The sequence below is a fragment of the Malaclemys terrapin genome, chromosome 1, assembly GCF_027887155.1.
Source record: "Malaclemys terrapin pileata isolate rMalTer1 chromosome 1, rMalTer1.hap1, whole genome shotgun sequence".
Classification (NCBI taxonomy): Eukaryota; Metazoa; Chordata; order Testudines; family Emydidae; genus Malaclemys; species Malaclemys terrapin.
Window position 1 is genome coordinate 156,393,830 of NC_071505.1, and position 20,352 is coordinate 156,414,181.

Sequence of the window (20,352 nt, forward strand, 5' to 3'; positions counted from 1 at the left end):
TGAAAACTGATACTTCCCTTATGTTCCTCAGGGAAATTATTACAACTTGCCAAAATAATGGTGCCATGAACATTCTAAAGTGCTAGGCCTCTGCTGCTACCAAAGCATCAGCATTAGCACACGCGCAGTACGTGGGAACACCTGGGCGGTGCTGGAGCAGCTGTAAGGGTGGTATGAGAGAGGCAGCCCATTCCCTCCCCTGGGGATTACATAGGTAATAGCACAGTAGAAGGCTGTTTTAGCCTGGTAGCTCCAGTGGTGTAGAAGTCTGTGCTGTAGTACAGGACAGTCAAGTTTCAAATGATGCATGATTGTCACAGTTGCACATAAAAGTGTGGTGTTTTGTTTCAAAGTCAAGCACTCAAAAGTTAGGAAATGCCAGATAGACAATTTCCTGTGTAATCTTAATTCTTAATTCTGTGCATATTTATTATGGTACAGACTTTAATTTCATGATTACAATTTGATTAGTTCATGATTAATTTCATAATTACAAACCATTTTTTTCCACAGGACGCCTGCTTCATTCAGTGAACATGAGGGATGCACAAAAGGACAATATTAAAGTTGGCTTATCAAACGTAAATCTGGCATTTCCTAATTTTCAAATGCTTGACTTTGTAACCTAAATAATAACATTCTTTTAACCGTTCTTAATGTAATTTCAGTTGCAGAATGATTGAGCTACTGTGTTCTCCTTCACATGCAGACTTTATATTTGTTCTCTCTTTCCTTGTTGTTTTCCTTTATCTGAATAAAATCATCTAGGCTAAAAAAAAGTACATCTTCTGCTCTTTGTGTGGTGGAAGACAACAATAAACCCCAGAGAACTGGTTAAAATAGCTACTGTCTTTCCTCATCTTCATTACAAGTATACAGTTTAAAAAAAAAAATTCATTCTTAGAAGTTATTTTCACAGATGTCTAACTGTCTCTTAACTTCTGTAATGTCATCTCTGCTTAGTTGCTTATTCATTGATTTGATACTAGTAAAAGGTGCTATACAAATAAATAAATACACTGGAAGACTCTAAACCAGTGTGATCTAATTGCTCTGTAGCTCTTATTATTATTTTCACAGTCTCGTTCACCCTAAGAGAGACAATTCTGCAGCTCTGCTCCACCTTCCCCATCCTAAAGGAGATGCAGTCTGCAGACTGATATACACCTCTACCCTGATATAACACTGTCCTTGGGAGCCAAAATTTTTTACCATGTTATAGGTGAAACCGTGTTATATCGAACTTGCTTTGATCCGCCGGAATGCGCAGCCTCCCCCACCCCCCGGAGCACTGCTTTACTGCGTTATATCCGAATTCGTGTTATATCAGGTCGCGTTATATTGGGGTAGAGGTGTATTAGCATTTTCCTCTTTGTTTGCAATATTTTTCTCTATTTTTGTCAATATTATGACTTCAATTTGTTGTTTAAGTTAATACATTGTAAAAAGCCATTTTAAAGTAGTTTTTTGTATGTAATTTCCTAGGTTTTCTTAAATTGAAAAGGTAAATACAAATTCTACTATGTGCAACTGTAAAAAACCCCACCCTGAGCCTTCTGCACTGCAGCATAGACTGTAACAGGAGTTCTTGAGGTACAGGTTTAACTATATTAGCTGGCAGAAATAGAAGGCTGTTATCCCAGAGGGGCAGGATGGCCCACTGGGTGAATGTGCTGTATTGGGAGTGGAGGGATGGAGCTCAGCCTTGCTTAGCTCTTGGGTGAGCACCTGCTCCATGAGGTATCTCCAGAAGATGGAAATAAGCTATTGGGGCCAGATGCTGTGCAGAGAATGTGTATGTTGGGGCAGAGCCATCTATCCCAGTTTCTGTCCCATGTAGTGCATGACCCACTGAGGCCATGTGCTGGGTCTGAGAGAAAGAGACCAGGATCTCTTCTGCCCCATCCCTATAGCTGCTCAGGCAGCTTTCACATATTCCCAGCACTGTGTCTGATTCTATTGCTGTGGCTTTGTCATCGTTGTGAACCTGGAAATTGGGAATGTTCATACATGTAGTTATTTCTTGCAGACTGCCAACATTGCTGTGTATAACGGAGGTGTAAGAGCTTCTCAAAGGATCTTTTACAATGGAAGTGTTAGGCAAGCTAAATATAGGAGTTGCTATCAGCTCCTCCTATAATAATCCGTTCCATTAGTATCTATGACCTACATCTCTTTTCTCTTTGCCCAATGTAGGTTCATCTGGAGATGGAAGTATTGGCTTTGTCTTGTATCAAAATGATAAATTTTTCCAATCAAAAAATTACAAGACTCATTTTAATCATGCTAAACAAATTATCTCTGGCCATGTTGCTGATGGAACAGTTGTTAATGATGTTAAAATGGTCTTCAACCCAAAGGTGAGTCCTCTTATAAGTAGAACTGAGAGAAAGGGCATTCTAGAGAATGTTACATAGAAAATGTTGCTGTTGCAGCCTCAATTATTTACCATTTAAATTGCCATAGCACCTACTGGCCACAACCAGATGTGGTAGGCACTATGCAAACATATAGTAAATGACAGTCTCTATCCCCTCAACGTTGTAGCTGTATTCATAGAAGGTATGAAGTTTACAGTTTTTAAAAGGCTCTAGAGCTTTGTTTACCTTTATTCTTTTTTGTCTTCAAAAGGACAACGTAATTCTATCATTGTTCAGTTATTGGCGTGGGAGGGATGCCACCCAGACAGAAGAAGACTTGTCGACACTTAAAAGTTCAGCTGCTTTAACTATGCTGGTCTAGTTAAAACAGCAAAGCTGCGTAATGTATACTGGTATAAAAGTGCTTGTACTGGCATAGCTTTTTCCACCTAGGTAAAGTGAAATAACCTAAACTTGTATAAAGCGCCTTACACTGGTGGTGTTGGTAGTCCATCGCTAACAATGACGATGATATCACAAATCTCATCTGTGGCTACGCATATGACTCTGAAGTCCGAACCCTGATGCAGAGAATCAGCCGCACTGAGGGTATGGGAAGGCCGTATCCATGATGTTTGATGATGCAGCTTTATGGCACCTTTCACATGCAGCCTGGAGATGATTGTGTCAATCCTGCTCTAAATTATTGCATGCTTCTCTTGTCAGAGACCGCCAGTGAGTCCTGTTCTGAGTAATTTGCTCAAGTTCTTTGAGGCTAATGCCAGCCCACTGGAGAGTGCTCTTCAGGCTGTCTTTGAAGCACTTGTATAGATGACCCTTCTTTCTTTTGCCCTGCCTCAGCTCCTCATACAAGATCTGTTTTGGGAGGCAGTTGTCTTCCATTCTGATGGTCCAGTCCACCTAAGTTGCACTCTCAACAACTTTTCCTCGCTGCTGGTTATGTTTGCTCTCTCAAGGACCTTAATGTTGGTCACTCTGTCGTGCCAGCAAATGCTCATTACTGAGTGGAGGGAGCGCATGTGAAATTGCTCGAGCTGTTTAATATGCCGTCTATAGAGAGTTCATGTCTCAGAACTGTAAAGGAGAGATGTTAGGACCACTACACTATAGATCTTCAGTTTGGCGGAGAATGGATGTTGTGTTGATTGAGGACTTTTGTTCGAAGTCGGCCAAGGGCCTGGCTAGCTTTACTATTCTAAAGGCAATTTCCTTGTCAAGGGAACCAGCACTGCAGGTGGTACTGCCCAGATGCTTGAGCTGATCCACATTTTTCAACTTTGTGCCTCAGATGGAGATGGCTGGCACTGGGGCATTGGAAATGAAGTGCAGGTTGGAACAAAACCTCTGTCTTACCAAGACTAATGGTGAGGCCAAAGAGCTGGGATGCTTCAGAAAATCTGTCAGCGATTACCTGAAGGTCATTATGTCTGTGGGCCATCAGGGCAAAGAGTGCTTCAACGAGAAGTCTCTCTGATGTCTTGGTCTTAGTGTTTAATCTTCGAAGATCAAACAGGGAGCCATTGAGTTGGTAACGGATGCATATCCCCTGAGCCAAGTCCCTTGTGGCATGGCTGAGGATGCAAGTAAAGTACAAGTTGAATGAAGCCTTGTTTTACTCCATTCAAGATTTTGAATGTGTCAGAAGAGTGACCGTTGGAGAGCACTTGCCCTGTCATGTGATCATGGAACTGGTCCTTCTTGGGCAGCCCAGTTTATGTAGAATAGCCCATAGACCCTCTCTGTTGACCATATCAAAGGCTTTGGTCAAGCCGATGAAGACTGCATACACGTCCATGTTCTGCTCTGAACATTTTTCCTGGACCTGCCTTACAACAAAAATAAGTCCACAGAGCTATGACCTGGTGTAAAACCACACTGCGCTTCAGGCAAATTCTCCTCAGATATATTTGCAAAGAGTCTCTTCAGCAGAATGTGAGCAAGTATTTTCCTTGCTGTACAAAAGAGAGTAATGCCTTAGTAGCAGGGGCGGCTCTATGTTTTTTGCCGCCCCAAGCACAGCAGTCAGGCCGGCTTCGGCGGCACGCCTGCGGGCGGTCCTCAGTCACGCGGATTCGGCGGCGTTACTGCGGGTGATCTGCCGGTCCCGCAGCTTTGGTGTACTCGCCGTTGAAACCACGGGATCGGCGGACCTCCCGCAGGCACGCCGCCAAAGGCCGCCTGACTGCCGCCCTCACAGTGAACGACACACCTCCCCCCGTGGCTTGCCACCCCAGGCATATGCTTGCTGTGCTGGTGCCTGGAGCTGCCCCTGCTTTGTAGTTTCCACAGTCAGCTTTCCTGCCTTTGTTGTTGAACAGTAATACAATGGTAGCATTCTTGAAGTCTTGTGGCATTTCTTCTTCTTCCTAGATACTGCTCAAGATGTTGTGGAGCACTTCGGTAGCCTTTGGGCCTGCTGCTTTGTACAGTTCTGTTGGGATTCCATCCTTTTCGGATGCCTTGCCAGAGTTCAGTTGTTTGATGGCTTTTGAGTCTTGTTCAACTGATAGAGAGGTCTAGGTCCTTTTAGATATGTTTCTCAGGTAGTTGATCAAAGGCACATTGATCAGCTGTGTATACTAGCATAACTGCATCTACACTCAGCTTTTACTGGCATCGCTATGTTAGCAAAAAGATCACATCCCTAACTGACATAGTTCTGCTGGTAAAACTTCAGGTATAGACCAGAGCCTAAATCAGAAATTTGAGAGGGACAAAAATAGTCATTTCCCTACAGGAAATATAATATAATAAGAATATAATAAATTCTGGGAACAGGAAAAGGATAATATACCAAATGCAGCCCAACGTGCCTATTCATTTTTGGGTGTTACCTGAATTCTACTTGCTTTTTTTTTTTAAATCGTATCCCTTAAACTCTGCCTTCTTCAGAGATAACTCCCAATGCCTCTTGAAATAGCTGTATGTTTTGCCTCAATTGTCTTCTCCCCAAACTTGTTCCATATGTTTATTAGCTTTTGCATGCAGTGGTCTGTGTGAATTTCCTATTTGATCATGATTTCTGAATTTTTAGATTACATTGTCACACTGTCTGGAATGGCTCAGGACCATGAGAGCCTACCTCAGGGCAAACTGTCAAAAGCAGGGAAGACACCCCAAATTGGTGGTGTGTTCTGTAATTAGACTTCACCAATCCAGTATCAAATGTGAACTCCCAAAATACAACAATAGTCTTCTAGTGGAGTCACAAAAAGTCCCTATAGACACTCCAGTCTATCTTGCCACCCAGGCAAGCAGGACTATGTGATAAATGGTCACTTATACCAAAAATCACAAAACACCAGGTTACACTCAGTCCCCAGAAACCAGTCTCTCACCCAGGTCGATTTGCATCCTAGATCTCATACCAAAGACAAAACTGGTAGCCAATTCTATAGTAAACTAACTAAAGTCTTATTAGCCAGGAAAAACAAATGAGAGTTATTGAGAAGTTAAAGCCGGTAAAATATATGTACAGGTGAGTCACAGCCCATAATTCCAAATACTAGCCGAGATGTAGTAATCTGCCAGTTTCCCAAAAGTCTCTCAGGGCTACCCAGAGTAACTCTGGGGATCTCCGTCTTCTCATTCAGTTATTCTGCCCTGTTAGAATCCAGATAGTCCAGAGATGAAGAATTCTTCCTTCTGTCCATACTTATATCCTCTTCTCACAGAAAACAAACTGACAGGGTCCCTACCCACATGGGCTCTTTCTTTGACTGGCAGAGAGAGTGGAATGCATTTAGAGTCTTTGATCTCTGATCATCATACACAATGACCACTTGCCTACAAATGCACAGGAATTAGTGCTTTCCAGTTAAAGTTCTTTATTTGCGTTACACAAGGCTTCTTCAATGTAAATGTTTGGTATTACATTATAATAGAATACAAAACAGTAAAAAAATGCATGCAGCATCCCATTAGTTGTCATGAAGTTTAAACACCAAATGCATTCTTATAGATTTAACAATCACTTTGATTTACACTAAAACACAAGTGAATTGGCCTGGCATCCAGCTATGCATTTTAAGCATTGAGTAAGGCCTGGGATGTTGGCGTGAGCTGGCACCTTGTCTGCCAACGTCACATGAAGTTTTTTCTGGAAGGTAACATTTGGCCTCTTCCTACAAGCCTTTCTTATCATGTGGCTAAGATTTGGAGGATCAAACCCATTAATGTGATGGATCAAGATTCACTATGATAGATCATAAAACTGTGTGGATTGGAAAATAAGTATCACTCATATTGATTACAGTGAATTAAACCCTATCTTTAGTTTCAGATTGGTTTTTACAATACAGCTGCATAATACTTTCTTTCATGTGAGCATTTCAAAGTCCTCTGTATATATTTGAAGTCCATCTATGATACACAAATAATGCAAAGGGATGTTTTAATTGCAGATTTCTACAGATGTTATGCAAATGTAAAATTGCATGCTTTATTTATTAAAAGTATTAAACAGTCGCATTTGGAGGAGAGGACTAGAATTGCCAGTGGAATGCAGAAGTTTCTACCTCTTGGTTGTAGTGCAAACCCAATTCATTTTGGCAGCATTTATCTGATGATTGCTGTTTGGCATATGTGAAACAAGCTGGCCTCTATCCAATTCCCACTGGACATGTGTTTCTATCATAATTACCAAAACAATTTCAGCAAATTGGCAGCTTGTTGGCAGTCTCAACCATGATGTAAATGGAGACTGAACTATCCTCTTACCCCTCAAATGGAAAGTTGAGGTGTATGGTCAGTTCATAAGGCTTAATTGTCTTCAACATAAGATCTCCCACGAAGTTGACTGGAAACTCTGCAAATGTCCCAGTATATGTGTCAGCTTTCCCTTCAGAAAGAACTGTCTTTGCCAAACACAGTTTCATTGGTGTATCTTTGCAAAGTGTTTGTTACCAGTTTTTCTTCTTGTATTCCCAATCCACAGTATGATGCATCGGAAATGCTGCTGCACGATTATGCATGTGTCTTTTGGGATTACAGTGCAAATGACTGGAGCACAACAGGCTGCACAAAAGAAGGAAACAAAACGGAATTGAGATGCAGGTGTAATCACACTACTAGTTTTGCTGTATTAATGGTAGGACATTGTTTTTTAACAGCAAATCATTTGTCTTTTCTTCTCTGTTGTTGGTGGCTTTATAATAGCAGAACCTAAGTATAAGGTCTGTTCCAAACATACAGGACGATGCAGTCCCTGCCCCCAAAGAACTAATAATCTAAGAGGAGCAACAGAAGAGTGGGGGAGGGAGAGAAAACCATACAATCAAGATTTTTAAAAGATCAGCTATCCCCAACTTCCCCTTTATATAGACATTGCTAGTTGACCAATTTCTTATAGATATCATGGGAGAAGTAATGCTTGAGGGAGCATAGGGATTGACATATCAGACTAGTGTTTCACCTAGTCCAGTATCTTGTTCCTGACAGTGGTCAATACCAGATGAAAGGGAGGTGCAAGAAAATTTTTAGTTGACAATTGCAGAATAACCTTCCATAAGGGAAATTTCTTCCTAACCACTTTTCGTTAGAGGCTGAATTATGTCCTGAGGCATGAAGGTTTATTTCCATTCTAAAATATAAAAAAAATTCCAACCTTATATAACTGAATTTTCTCATTATCCATATAAATGTCTAACCCTTTGGGGAAGTCTACTAAGTTCTTAGCCTCGGTTATATCTAGCATCAATGAGTTCAATAGATTGATTTTTTTTGTGTGGTAAAAATATTTATTTTATTCATTTTAAATTTGTTGCCTCTTAGTTTCATTGAATGTCCCTTTGTTTTAATAACCAGAGAGTAATCAGGAATTAATGGCTTCTCTGTGTCATTCATTATTTTATATATCTCTGTCATATCTTCTCTAAACAAAACAGTTCCAGGGTGAAATCCTGGCCTCATGGAAGTCAATAATGGGAGTTTTGCGATCAACTTTCAGTAGGGCCAGAATTTTACCCCAATCTTTTAAATCTTACTTCATAGGCAAGTCTTTCCATGCCTCTAATAATTTTCATCACCCATCTCTCAATTGCCTTTATGTACTATATCCTTGCTGAGATAAAGTGACCAGAAATGAAAACAGTTTTGCACCTAAGGGTGTAACTTTGAATTATGTAATGGCATTATAATATTTTCAATATTATCTGTACCCAGGCCTGCCGATGGGGGTGGGGGGGGCGGGGACAAAGGGGGCAATGGTCCAGGGGCCCGGGGGATTTAAAAGGACCCAGGGGCCCCCGGCCACCACCAGCAGCGCAGCGGGGCTAAGGCAGGCTTCCTGCTGCACTTGCTCCATGCCGCAGCTGCTCCCGGAAACGGCCAGCACGTCCCTGCAGCCCCTGGGGAGGGGGTCTCCGTGCGCTCCTTCCGCCCCGAGCGCCGACTCTGCAGCTCCCATTGCTGCAGGGGCAGTGCCTGCAGGCAACGGTGCGCGGAGACCCCCTTGGCCTCCTGCCTAGGAGCCACTGCCAGAGGGGTGAGCTGGTACCTTTCGGGAGCCCCCCAAAGTAAGAGCCGACCCCCGACCCTCTCCTGCACCCAAACCCTCTCCCCCAGCCTTGGATGCACACCATGCACCCCTCCCACACCCAAACTCCCTCCCATAGCCCACCCCCCGCCCCGCCCAGCACCCAAACTCCCTCCCAAGCCGTCCCCTCTCCCTCACCCAAACTCCCTCCCAGAGCCCACATCCCGCACCCCCTCCTGCACCCAAACTCCCTCCCAGAGCCAACACCCCCTCCCGCACCCAAACTCCCTCCCAGAGCCCGTCCCCTCTCCCTCACCCAAACTCCCTCCCAGAGCCTGCACCCCGCACTCTCTCCTGCACCCCAACCCCCGCCCCAGCCTGGTGAAAGTGAGTGAGGGTGGGGGACAATGAGTGATGGAAGGAGGGGGGATGGAGTGAGCAGGGGGCAGGGCCTCACAGAAGGGGCGGTACGGGGCAAGGTCTCAGGGAAGGGGCAGGAGAGGGGGCGGGGCAAAGGTATTTGGGTTTGCGCAGTTAGATTGTTGGCAACCCTACCGGGTAGGCATGTCAAAGCCCTGCCCGGGCCAGAAGAGCGTGCCCAGCAATGCAGCCGGCAGCTTGCTGGGCACCAGTCAGTGCAGGCACAGCACTGCCCAAATGTCAGGCGGACTGCATCAACGCGGGCGCAGCTTGTGCGTGCGTGGGGGCCCATTGACTGTTCTGCACTGGGGCCCGGAATTGCTGTTGGCGGGCCTGTCTGTACCAGACATTATACATGCTAACATTTTGTTTGCTGCTTTTACTATAACTATACAGAGACAGGTTTTGATTTGCTGTCCATAATATTGCCCAGATAATTTTCCCTACAGGTCACAATTAATTTAGAATCCAGAATTGTATATGAGTAGTTCAAATTATTTCTTCCAGGGTATATTGCATTTCTTAACAATGAATTTCATCTGCCATTGCGTTATACATTCACTTAGCATTGTTAGCTTCCTCTGAAGTTCCTGAAAAACTTCTCTGGTTTTGACTAATTTTGTGTGACCTGCAAATTTTGGCAGTGGCTAGTAGTAGCCATAATATTAAAAAAACACTATTATTCCCATGTCCAATCATCCACATAAATTTTAGAGAGAAAACTATCTCCCCCACAACATGCATACCCAACTAGCTGAATAACTTTTTATTTATAATCAATAAAAATTATTTTCTAGAGTTTCAAGATCAATTACAAATACGCAAAACCTCTAGAGATTGTCTCAAACATTGGTAGTGGATTCTCCATTGCTGGTCTGGTTATTACCATTCTGTTTCAAATTCTCACCAGGTAAGAGAAAAGACATAAAATAGACATTATCTGCAAAAATATTTTTATGCTAATTTAACATTATGCTGCTCTGAATATGGCCTGAAAAAAGTGACTGAAGTCACTTTATAATATAGATAGATACTCTTAATATCTTACTATTGCACAGTATCAACAATATGTTAAATATGTTGTAAGCCTAAGGAGCAGTATTGTCTAGTGGTTAGAGCAAAGGACTGGAAGTCAGGAGACTTGGGTTGTCCTCTCTGTGCCACTATCTTGCTGTGTGACCTTGAGCAAATCATGTAACCTTTCTCTGTTGTGATTTCCCTTTTTTTAAATATGAGGATAACAATGCAGTAAAATTAATTACTAAAAGTCATTATGACAACTTATATTTGAAAATACTTTGGATTCAAAGAGAAGTGACACCACAGAGTTCGGAAGAGTATCTCACGGCACAATTTGTGAAGTACTGAGCCCTTCCTATGAGATACTGAGTACTACCAACCCGCTCTGACTCACAAAATTTTACCTAATGTCCCAATCCTTCAAAGGGATCCACAGAAGCAGGCTTTGGTGACTGTGCAGATCCCGTTGAAGGATCATATCCCTGTGTCAGTATGAGTCCATTTGGATTCTGTACAGTTTTGGCTAATTTTACTTAATTATTTTTAAGACAATCAAAAGTAACAAATGACATTTCATTGTATAGACAATAGTATGATAGATACAGAGACTGATGCACGATAGAAATTTATATTAGGAAAGATGGTTCTACGGGATTAAAAAGACTGAGAGAGAATTCTGGAAGCTGATGGTTTTAAGGTATCACTGCATTCAGGAGATAATATTTTCAAACCTTTAGTCTTAACACTCCAGTCCATATGGGCCAAATTTTGAAGTCTTTACTCAATGCAAAACTCTCATTAACTTCCCTAGAACTTTTGCCTGATTAAAGACTAAGTAAAGACCTCAGGTTTTGACCTATTGTGTTTTGATACATGATGGAATGATGTATTTTGCTCTAAATGTGCAGCGGCTTCTATAAAACTCCCCTGAGACATCAGTGTATTAGTTAATATCATGTGATCTTTTCTCAGGCAATAGCTAAACTCCAACTCGCATAATGGCAGCTCTCTTAGGTTAATGACGAAGTCTGTTTCTAGGAGTTGTTCTGATCTTGCTTACACTAGTGTAGTTCAGGTGTAATTCCACCAAAGTCAATGGAGTTATACCCATGCCAGGAAGGAGAGAGTTTTTCACGTGCATTCATAAAATATGTTGATGTGCCCAGCTCCTTGGACCTCTAAGAGTGTTTAGAAATATTTCTGTTACACTGTTTTCTCTCTCTTACACTGAGACTAACCAGCCTGAAAAGCAGCAGAAAAGTAAGGAAATGTGTCCCAAATATTGTACTAAGGACCTGGTCCTGCAAGGTGTTGAGTGCCCTCAGTTCTCACTGAAGTCAAGGTGAATTTGATAGATAGGTGTGAAAATAAAAGTCATGTAGAACTCTTTGCCAAATGTTTATTGCCTTTTTTTGGCATTGTAAATCTCAGTCAATCCAAGGTTTGTATTAAAAAAATGTTGCACACTCCCAGCTGACTTCTAACATGTTAAGAGATGCAGGAAAGGAGGAAATGTATCATAATTTCTTTTCTCGCTTTGCTACTTTTTTCTCAAATATGTATGGTGCTTACCAACCAATAGGAAAACACGAAAATTCTCAGTTACCTGGATGTTGGTGAGTCTCTGCACATCCATGCTGATTTTCAACATCATCTTCATCTTTGGAATTGACAACTCAAATGCCAAGAATAACACTGCAGTTTCCACCAATAACACCGTACTGGACTCAGACCGGGTAGATCCTCCTGAAAATGCCTCGTGTACTGCTGTAGCTGTCTTGCTGCACTATTTCTTGTTGGCAACATTTATGTGGACAGCGCTCAATTCTGCACATTTGTACTTACTGCTGGTTAAAACCCTGAGGCCCATTCCTGGACACTTCACTTTAATCATGTCAATAATTGGATGGGGTAAGAATTAGAGTCTCATATGCAGAGGGCTTTTCAAAATGTAAGTAGTGCATTCAATGTAAGCTTTAAACATATTAATCCAATAGACAGAAAATGAAATACAGTCAGTTTCTTTGGGTTCGCTATGTGGTTTAACAGGTAGCCTACAGGTTTCAGAGTCGCAGCCGTGTTAGTCTGTATCCGCAAAAAGAAGAACAGGAGTACTTGTGGCACCTTAGAGACTAACAAATTTATTAGAGCATAAGCTTTCGTGGACTACAGCCCACTTCTTCGGCTGCAGTTACTTCTAATGTCCTTTTACTGATTCACCTGCAGTTTACCAGCTCAGTCTGCTGTCTCTGCATTAACATGGAGATCAGTAGAATTATAGGATATACATGGCATGTTCATTGTCACAGCAACTCCCGTCTGCTGCATGCAGCCAGAATTTTGGCAATAGCTAAGGGCTTCAAGAATATTGTATCACCTGAAACAAAATTGTTTCTGATAAATGATTGCATACTTGGAGTCAAATTCTGCCCTAGGAAGAGTATGTGAGATTCCCATTGATTTCAATAGGAGCCATTCATCCATCCAAAAGCAAAAATTGGCTTGTATTATTTATTATGTACTACTTTGTAATAAACATTTAGCACATCTTCAGAGCATAGCAATAAGCAGCAATGCTGCAAGATTAAGGGGAACTATTGGGAGAACTGAGGAAGGCAGGGGGTACCCACTGAATAAGACAGGAGTCTCTGGGACTCAGCTTCATTCAGTACAGTATTCTAAAAGTGTGCGTGAATATCTTAGTTGTCTTTGCATCATTGAGTATGCAGCTGATGTGGGATACAGCTTTCTCATGGTATCTACTAAATAGTTCTAGATTGTGAAAAGGGGCTAGGATTGCACAGTTGCTGTAAGAGAGCCAACTGCAGCACAGCAGAGGAGTTTGCTTTGCTGCCAGGATGTGGGGAGCCTCTAGGCACAGGAACTGATGCTCCACAGGTAAACTCAGTAAGGTTTGGCCCAGAGCTTCCCATAGATAACTTCTCTACTCAATCCCAAATCCTGCCTTTTCCTCAAGGCCACTATTGCCCCTTAACTGAGTGCAGGACAGATAGAAAATGGGCCTTAACAAGCCTTGAGGGTCTTAGCAGGCAGGTATTTGGGTATTTCTGCAGCAGGGGGTGATCTAGACCTAGGTAATTAAACAATACACTACTGATCTCTCGATCTCTCTCTGTGTCTATTAGGAGTGCCTGCTGTAGTGGTTGCTATAACACTTGGAGCTACCTATAGAGAGGGCAAGCAATTAAACTACCGACAGGAAGAGTTGTAAGTAAATGAATGATTACACCACTTGTTTTATTGTATCTTTAATGTGCAGCAACATTAATACTACCCTGGATTTACTATGGCAGTAATTGTAACTAATTAATTAATCCAGTCCTGAACCCCTTAGTCCCAAAACTTCTGTTAAACTCAGCTGGAGTTTTGCCTAAGTAAGGACTTCAGGCTTTGGTCCTTTGTTAACAAATGCTAATTAAAGCACTGGCCAAAATTTGCCTTGAATGCTCAGGCACAACTCCTCATTGACTTCAGCGGCAACTGTGCATGCTCTCAGCCCCTTTGAAATTCAGGCCACTTATTTAGGTGCCTAAATAGGGATTTAAGTGCTTAAATTTAGGCATGTAGATTTTAAAATTTTGGCCTACATCACTAATGTCCACAATTACCCTATATTATTTGGTACCTTCTTTCTATATGACTGCAGCCACACCATAATCGGCTGTTTTATAAAATATGCTGGGCTGGGCATGGTCTGTGATTGGTTCTAGTGGACCGTAAGTATGTAATCAGAGGTAGATTCTTTCAAGTGAGATGTAAAAACAAAACCCTTTCCACCTGGATCATTAAATATCCCATGGTGTTTTTCCTCAAGATTTAGGGAGTATTAATGTTCTTATCTGAGATTACTGTTTGTTAAACAAAAACACGACAGTTATACTGCAACCTCCTCCTCCCTTCCTTGGCCCCACTTATCTGTTTCAGCTGCTGCCCCTTTCATCTTGCCATGAACATAGATTGTAAACTTTCTGGGGCAAGGGCTGTCTTTATACTACATGTTTGTACAATCCCAAGTACAGTGGGGCTCTCTGATCCTTGACTGAGGGTTCCGAGGCTCTATTCTAATACAGACATAATAATAATAATTAATAATTAATAAACTCCCATGTCCTGGTCAGATTCCAGTTTGGATAATTACATTCTGTCTTCCCCAAATTCTCCTGTGCAGATTCAGTTTGCTAACATATTCTTCACTTCTCCTGGGGAGAAAAAAAATTAAAAATAGCTTTATTAGTGCTGAATGTCTACAGTGCCCAATTCTAGATATGGCTGCGTTTCACTAGTGGGTGAGTGATGTCTATAAAGTCCTCTGGGATCCTTCAGGATGAAAGGTGGTGTATTATGTTATGGTTATGCATTTATAATATGTCTGCCAAATCTGTTGAAATGGTCTCTCTTTATGTTTAAGTTGCTGGCTTGCAGTCCTGGATGACAAAGGGGAAGTGAGCATAAAAAAGCCCATGATAGGGGCATTCCTTTTGGTAGTGGCAGTCATCCTTCTGTTTAACATTATCATCTTTGTCAAGATCACTGTCTTTGTTATGTGGAAGGAGAACACAAATCTGACAAGGTGAGGGGGTGAAAGAGAATTCAGAGCATTTAGAATATGAATATATGTTTTCTCTCATATGACATGGACTCAAACGTTTGACAAAAGGCTCTTTCATTTAAAAAAATATATATTTTCAAAGAAACTAGAATATCACAGAGTTCAATAGCCCTCACTATAAGAACATAAGAACATAAGAACGGCCGTACTGGGTCAGACCAAAAGTCCATCTAGCCCAGTATCCTGTCTACCGACAGTGGCCAATGCCAGGTGCCCCAGAGGGAGTGAACCTAACAGGTAATGATCAAGTGATCTCTCTCCTGCCATCCATCTCCACCCTCTGACAAACAGAGGCTAGGGATACCATTCCTTACCCATCCTGGCTAATAGCCATTAATGGACTTAACCACCATGAATTTATCCAGTTCTCTTTTAAACGCTGTTATAGTCCTAGCCTTCACAACCTCCTCAGGTAAAGAGTTCCACAAGTTGACTGTGCGCTGTGTGAAGAAGAACTTCCTTTTATTTGTTTTAAACTTGCTGCCTATTAATTTCATTTGGTGACCCCTAGTCCTTGTATTATGGGAATAGATTCATAGATTCATAGATTCTAGGACTGGAAGGGACCTCGGGAGGTCATCGAGTCCAGTCCCCTGCCCGCATGGCAGGACCAAATACTGTCTAGCCCATCCCTGATAGACATTTATCTACTCTTAAATATCTCCAGAGATGGAGATTCCACAACCTCCCTAGGCAATTTATTCCAGTGTTTAACCACCCTGACAGTTAAGAACTTTTTCCTAATGTCCAACCTAGACCTCCCTTGCTGCAGTTTAAACCCATTGCTTCTTGTTCTATCCTTAGAGGCTAAGGTGAACAAGTTTTCTCCCTCCTCCTTATGACACCCTTTTAAATACCTGAAAACTGCTATCATGTCCCTTCTCAGTCTTCTCTTTTCCAAACTAAACAAACCCAATTCTTTCAGCCTTCCTTCACAGGTCATGTTCTCAAGACCTTTAATCATTCTTGTTGCTCTTCTCTGGACCCTTTCCAATTTCTCCACATCTTTTTTGAAATGCTGTGCCCAGAACTGGACACAATACTCCAGCTGAGGCCTAACCAGAGCAGAGTAGAGCAGAAGAATGACTTCTTGTGTCTTGCTCACACCACACCTGTTAATACATCCCAGAATCATGTTTGCTTTTTTTGCAACAGCATCACACTGTTGACTCATATTTAGCTTGTGGTCCACTTAACCCCTAGATCCCTTTCTGCCGTACTCCTTCCTAGACAGTCTCTTCCCATTCTGTATGTGTGAAACTGATTTTTTTCTTCCTAAGTGGAGCACTTTGCATTTGTCTTTGTTAAACTTCATCCTGTTTAACTCAGACCATTTCTCCAATTTGTCCAGATCATTTTGAATTATGACCCTGTCCTCCAAATCCCTCCCAGTTTGGTATCAATCCCTCCCAGTTTGGTATCATCCGCAAACTTAATAAGCATACTTTCTATGCCAATATCTAAGTCGTTGATGTAGATATTGAACAGAGCTGGTCCCAAAACAGACCCCTGCGGTACCCCACTCGTTATGCCTTTCCAGCAGGATTGGGAACCATGAATAACAACTCTCTGAGTACGGTTATCCAGCCAGTTATGCACCCACCTTATAGTAGCCACCTCTAAATTGTATTTGCCTAGTTTATCGATAAGAATATCATGCAAGACCGTATAAGTAAATAACTTTTCCTTATCCACTTTCTCCACATCACTCATGATTTTATATACCTCTATCATATCCCCCCTTAGTCTCCTCTTTTCCAAGCTGAAGAGTCCTAGCCTCTTTAATCTCGCCTCATATGGGACGCGTTCCAAACCCCTAATCATTATAGTTGCCCTTTTCTGAACCTTTTCTAGTGCCAGTATATCTTTTTTGAGATGAGGAGACCACATCTGTATGCAGTATTCGAGATGTGGGCGAACCATCAATTTATATAAGGGCAATAATATATTCTCAGTCTTATTCTCTATCCCCTTTTTAATGATTCTTAACATCCTGTTTGCTTTTTTGACCGCCTCTGCACACTGCGTGGACATCTTCAGAGGACTATCCACGATGACTCCAAGATCTTTTTCCTGACTTGTTGTAGCTAAATTAGCCCCCATCATATTGTATGTATAGTTGGGGTTATTTTTTCCAATGTTCATTACTTTACATTTATCCACATTAAATTTAATTTGCCATTTTGTTGCCCAGTCACTTGGTTTTGTGAGATCTTTTTGAAGTTCTTCACAGTCTGCTTTGGTCTTAACTATCTTTAGCAGTTTAGTATCATCTGCAAACTTTGCCACCTCACTGTTTACCCCTTTCTCCAGATCATTTATGAATAAGTTGAATAGGATCGGTCTGAGGACTGACCCTTGGGGAACACCACTAGTTACCCCTCTCCATTCTGAGAATTTACCATTAATTCCTATTCTTTGTTCCCTGTCTTTTAACCAGTTCTCAATCCATGAAAGGACCTTCCCTTTTATCCCATGACAGCTTAATTTACGTAAGAGCCTTTGGTGAGGGACCTTATCAAAGACTTTCTGGAAATCTAAGTACACTATGTCCACTGGATCCCCCTTGTCCACATGTTTGTTGACCCCTTCAAAGAACTCTAATAGATTAGTAAGACACGATTTCCCTTTACAGAAAACATGTTGACTATTGCTCAACAGTTTATGTTTTTCTATGTGTCTGACAATTTTATTCTTAACTATTTTTTCGACTAATTTGCCCGGTACTGACATTAGATTTACCTGTCTGTAATTGCTGGGATCACCTCTAGAGCCCTTTTTAAATATTGGCGTTACATTAGCTAACTTCCGGTCATTGGGTACAGAAGCCGATTTAAAGGACAGGTTACAAACCATAGTTAATAGTTTGAGTTCACATTTGAGTTCTTTCAGAACTCTTGGGTGAATGCCATCTGGTCCCGGTGACTTGTTACTGTTAAGTTTATCAATTAATTCCAAAACCTCCTCTAGTGACACTTCAATCTGTGACAGTTCCTCAGATTTGTCACCTACGAAAGCCGGCTCAGGTTTGGGAATCTCCCTAACGTCCTCAGCCATGAAGACTGAAGCAAAGAATCCATTTAGTTTCTCTGCAATGACTTTATCGTCTTTAAGCGCTCCTTTTGTATCTTGATCATCAAGGGGCCCCACTGGTTGTTTAGCAGGCTTCCTTCTTCTGATGTACTTAAAAAACATTTTGTTATTACCTTTGGAATTTTTGGCTAACCGTTCTTCAAACTCCTCTTTGGCTTTTCTTATTACATTCTTGCACTTAATTTGGCAGTGTTTATGCTCCTTTCTATTTGCCTCACTAGGATTTGACTTCCACTTTTTAAAGGAGGTCTTTTTATCTCTCACTGCTTCTTTTACATGGTTGTTAAGCCATGGTGGCTCTTTTTTAGTTCTTTTACTGAGTTTCTTAATTTGGGGTATGCATTGAAGTTGGGCCTCTATTATGGTGTCTTTAAAAAGCATCCATGCAGCTTGCAGGGATTTCACTTTAGTCATTGTACCTTTTAACTTCTGTTTAACTAACCTCCTCATTTTTGTATAGTTCCCCCCTTTGAAATTAAATGCCACAGTGTTGGGCTGTTGAGATGTTCTTCCCACCACAGGGATGTTGAATGCTATTGTATTATGGTCACTATTTCCAAGCAGTCCTGTTATAGTTACCTCTTGGACCAGCTCCTGCGCTCCACTCAGGACTAAATCTAGAGTTGCCTCTCCCCTTGTGGGTTCCCGTACCAGCTGCTTGATGAAGCAGTCATTTAAAGTATCAAGAAATTTTATCTCTGCATTTCGTCCTGAAGTTAAATGTTCCCAGTCAATATGGGGATAGTTGAAATCTCCCACTATTATTGAGTTCTTAATTTTGATAGCCTCTCTAATTTCCCTTAGCATTTCATCATCACTATCACTGTCCTGGTCAGGTGGTCGATAGTAGATCCCTAATGTTTTATTCTTATTAGAGCATGAAATTTCTATCCATAGAGATTCTATGGAACATGTGGATTCACTTAAGATTTTTACTTCATTTGATTCTACATTTTCTTTCACATATAGTTCCACTCCCCCCCTCTTGCCCCCCGCACGACCTATTCTATCCTTCCAATATATTTTGTACCCCGGAATGATTGTGTCCCATTGATTGCTCTCAGTCCACCAGGTTTCTGTGATGTCTATTATATCAATATCCTCCTTTATCACAAGGCACTCTAGTTCACCCATCTTATTATTTAGACTTCTATCTCATTGACTTAACATAGTGGGCCAAATTCTGCTCTGTGTTACACTGGTACAAGCTGAGAGAAGAATTTCGCCCTGTCTCTCTTTTTGGCAGCAGTAGACTTTGCCCTTGGAAAATCTGATTCTTGGTCTCAAGTGGTGAGACCTGGTGTCTTTCATAATTTTTCTTGCCCTTTTAAAAAATGTTCACTGATGATTTTGAGCATGACTTTCCTCCTTTACAGCCCTTTTCCTTCGATGTTCATGAGGCTGAAATGTTCAAACTTGGGTAGGGTGACCAGATGTCCTGATTTTATAGGGACAGTTCCGATTTTTGGGTCTTTTTCTTATATAGGCTCCTATTACCCCCCACCCCGTCCCGATTTTTCACACTTGCTGTCCTGTCACCCTAAACTTAGGTTGCAAAAGTTAGGCACTTTAACATGTTTTGGGCTCAATTCTCCTCAAAGTGCACTGGGCCTGATCCAAAGGGAGCCATTTCATTGACTTCAGTGGGCTTTGGATCATCCTTTAAACTAGTTTTTTTTGAGTGGTACTCCACTGATCTCAATGGATTAATTCCTGACTTACATCAGTATACGTGGGAAAAGAATCAAAGCCACTGTCACAGCCCATTGAGAATTATGAGTGCTTATCACCCCAGGAGTCTAAAACCAGGCCACTTATTTAGAAGTCTAAAAATGTCTGATTTTACATAGCCAGATTTCAATATGTTGACTGTAATATATAATGCTGAATTTGGATGTCACTGTTATTCTCATGGCAAATGATGTTATATTGGAAAGTCAGATTCACAGTTACTAAAAGAGAATATGCATTTATGTCAGTTGGAAAGAGAACTGTTACTTTTATTTAACCTGGAAAAGTGTTGCCTTCAACAAATGTTTACACCATTGTTTTAATTCCCCCCCTCCATAATTTTTAGAGATGAATCCAAACCCAAAACACCCTGATAATGAAATATCCTCAGACTTGGGAGAAGTTGGGATTCAGAGCTGAAATTTGAATCAAAAGAAGAATTCTCCTAATTTAGTCCCATTTCTAATAGTTTTAAACAATAATAGTTTATTTTTTATTTTATTTTATTTTATTTTATTTTATTATTCCTCCCTGCTTTCTGCTGCATTGGCAGCTTTTTCTCTCTCTGTATCTAGTAAGGCAAAGTACCTCCAGCAGTAATC

At 41.4% G+C, this 20,352-nt stretch overlaps 1 protein-coding gene across 1 annotated transcript in view; it reads left to right on the top strand.

The window, feature by feature from the left end:
* ADGRG7 (adhesion G protein-coupled receptor G7) overlaps positions 1–20,352 on the top strand; it is a 55,401-nt gene that overhangs the window by 30,227 nt on the left and 4,822 nt on the right. Inside the window, exons 9-14 of the mRNA XM_054016409.1 lie at positions 2,197–2,360; positions 7,318–7,470; positions 10,074–10,186; positions 11,879–12,207; positions 13,443–13,524; positions 14,726–14,887. Of these exons, the coding sequence (XP_053872384.1) occupies positions 2,197–2,360; positions 7,318–7,470; positions 10,074–10,186; positions 11,879–12,207; positions 13,443–13,524; positions 14,726–14,887 (1,003 nt within the window). The remainder of the gene's footprint in view (positions 1–2,196; positions 2,361–7,317; positions 7,471–10,073; positions 10,187–11,878; positions 12,208–13,442; positions 13,525–14,725; positions 14,888–20,352) is intronic.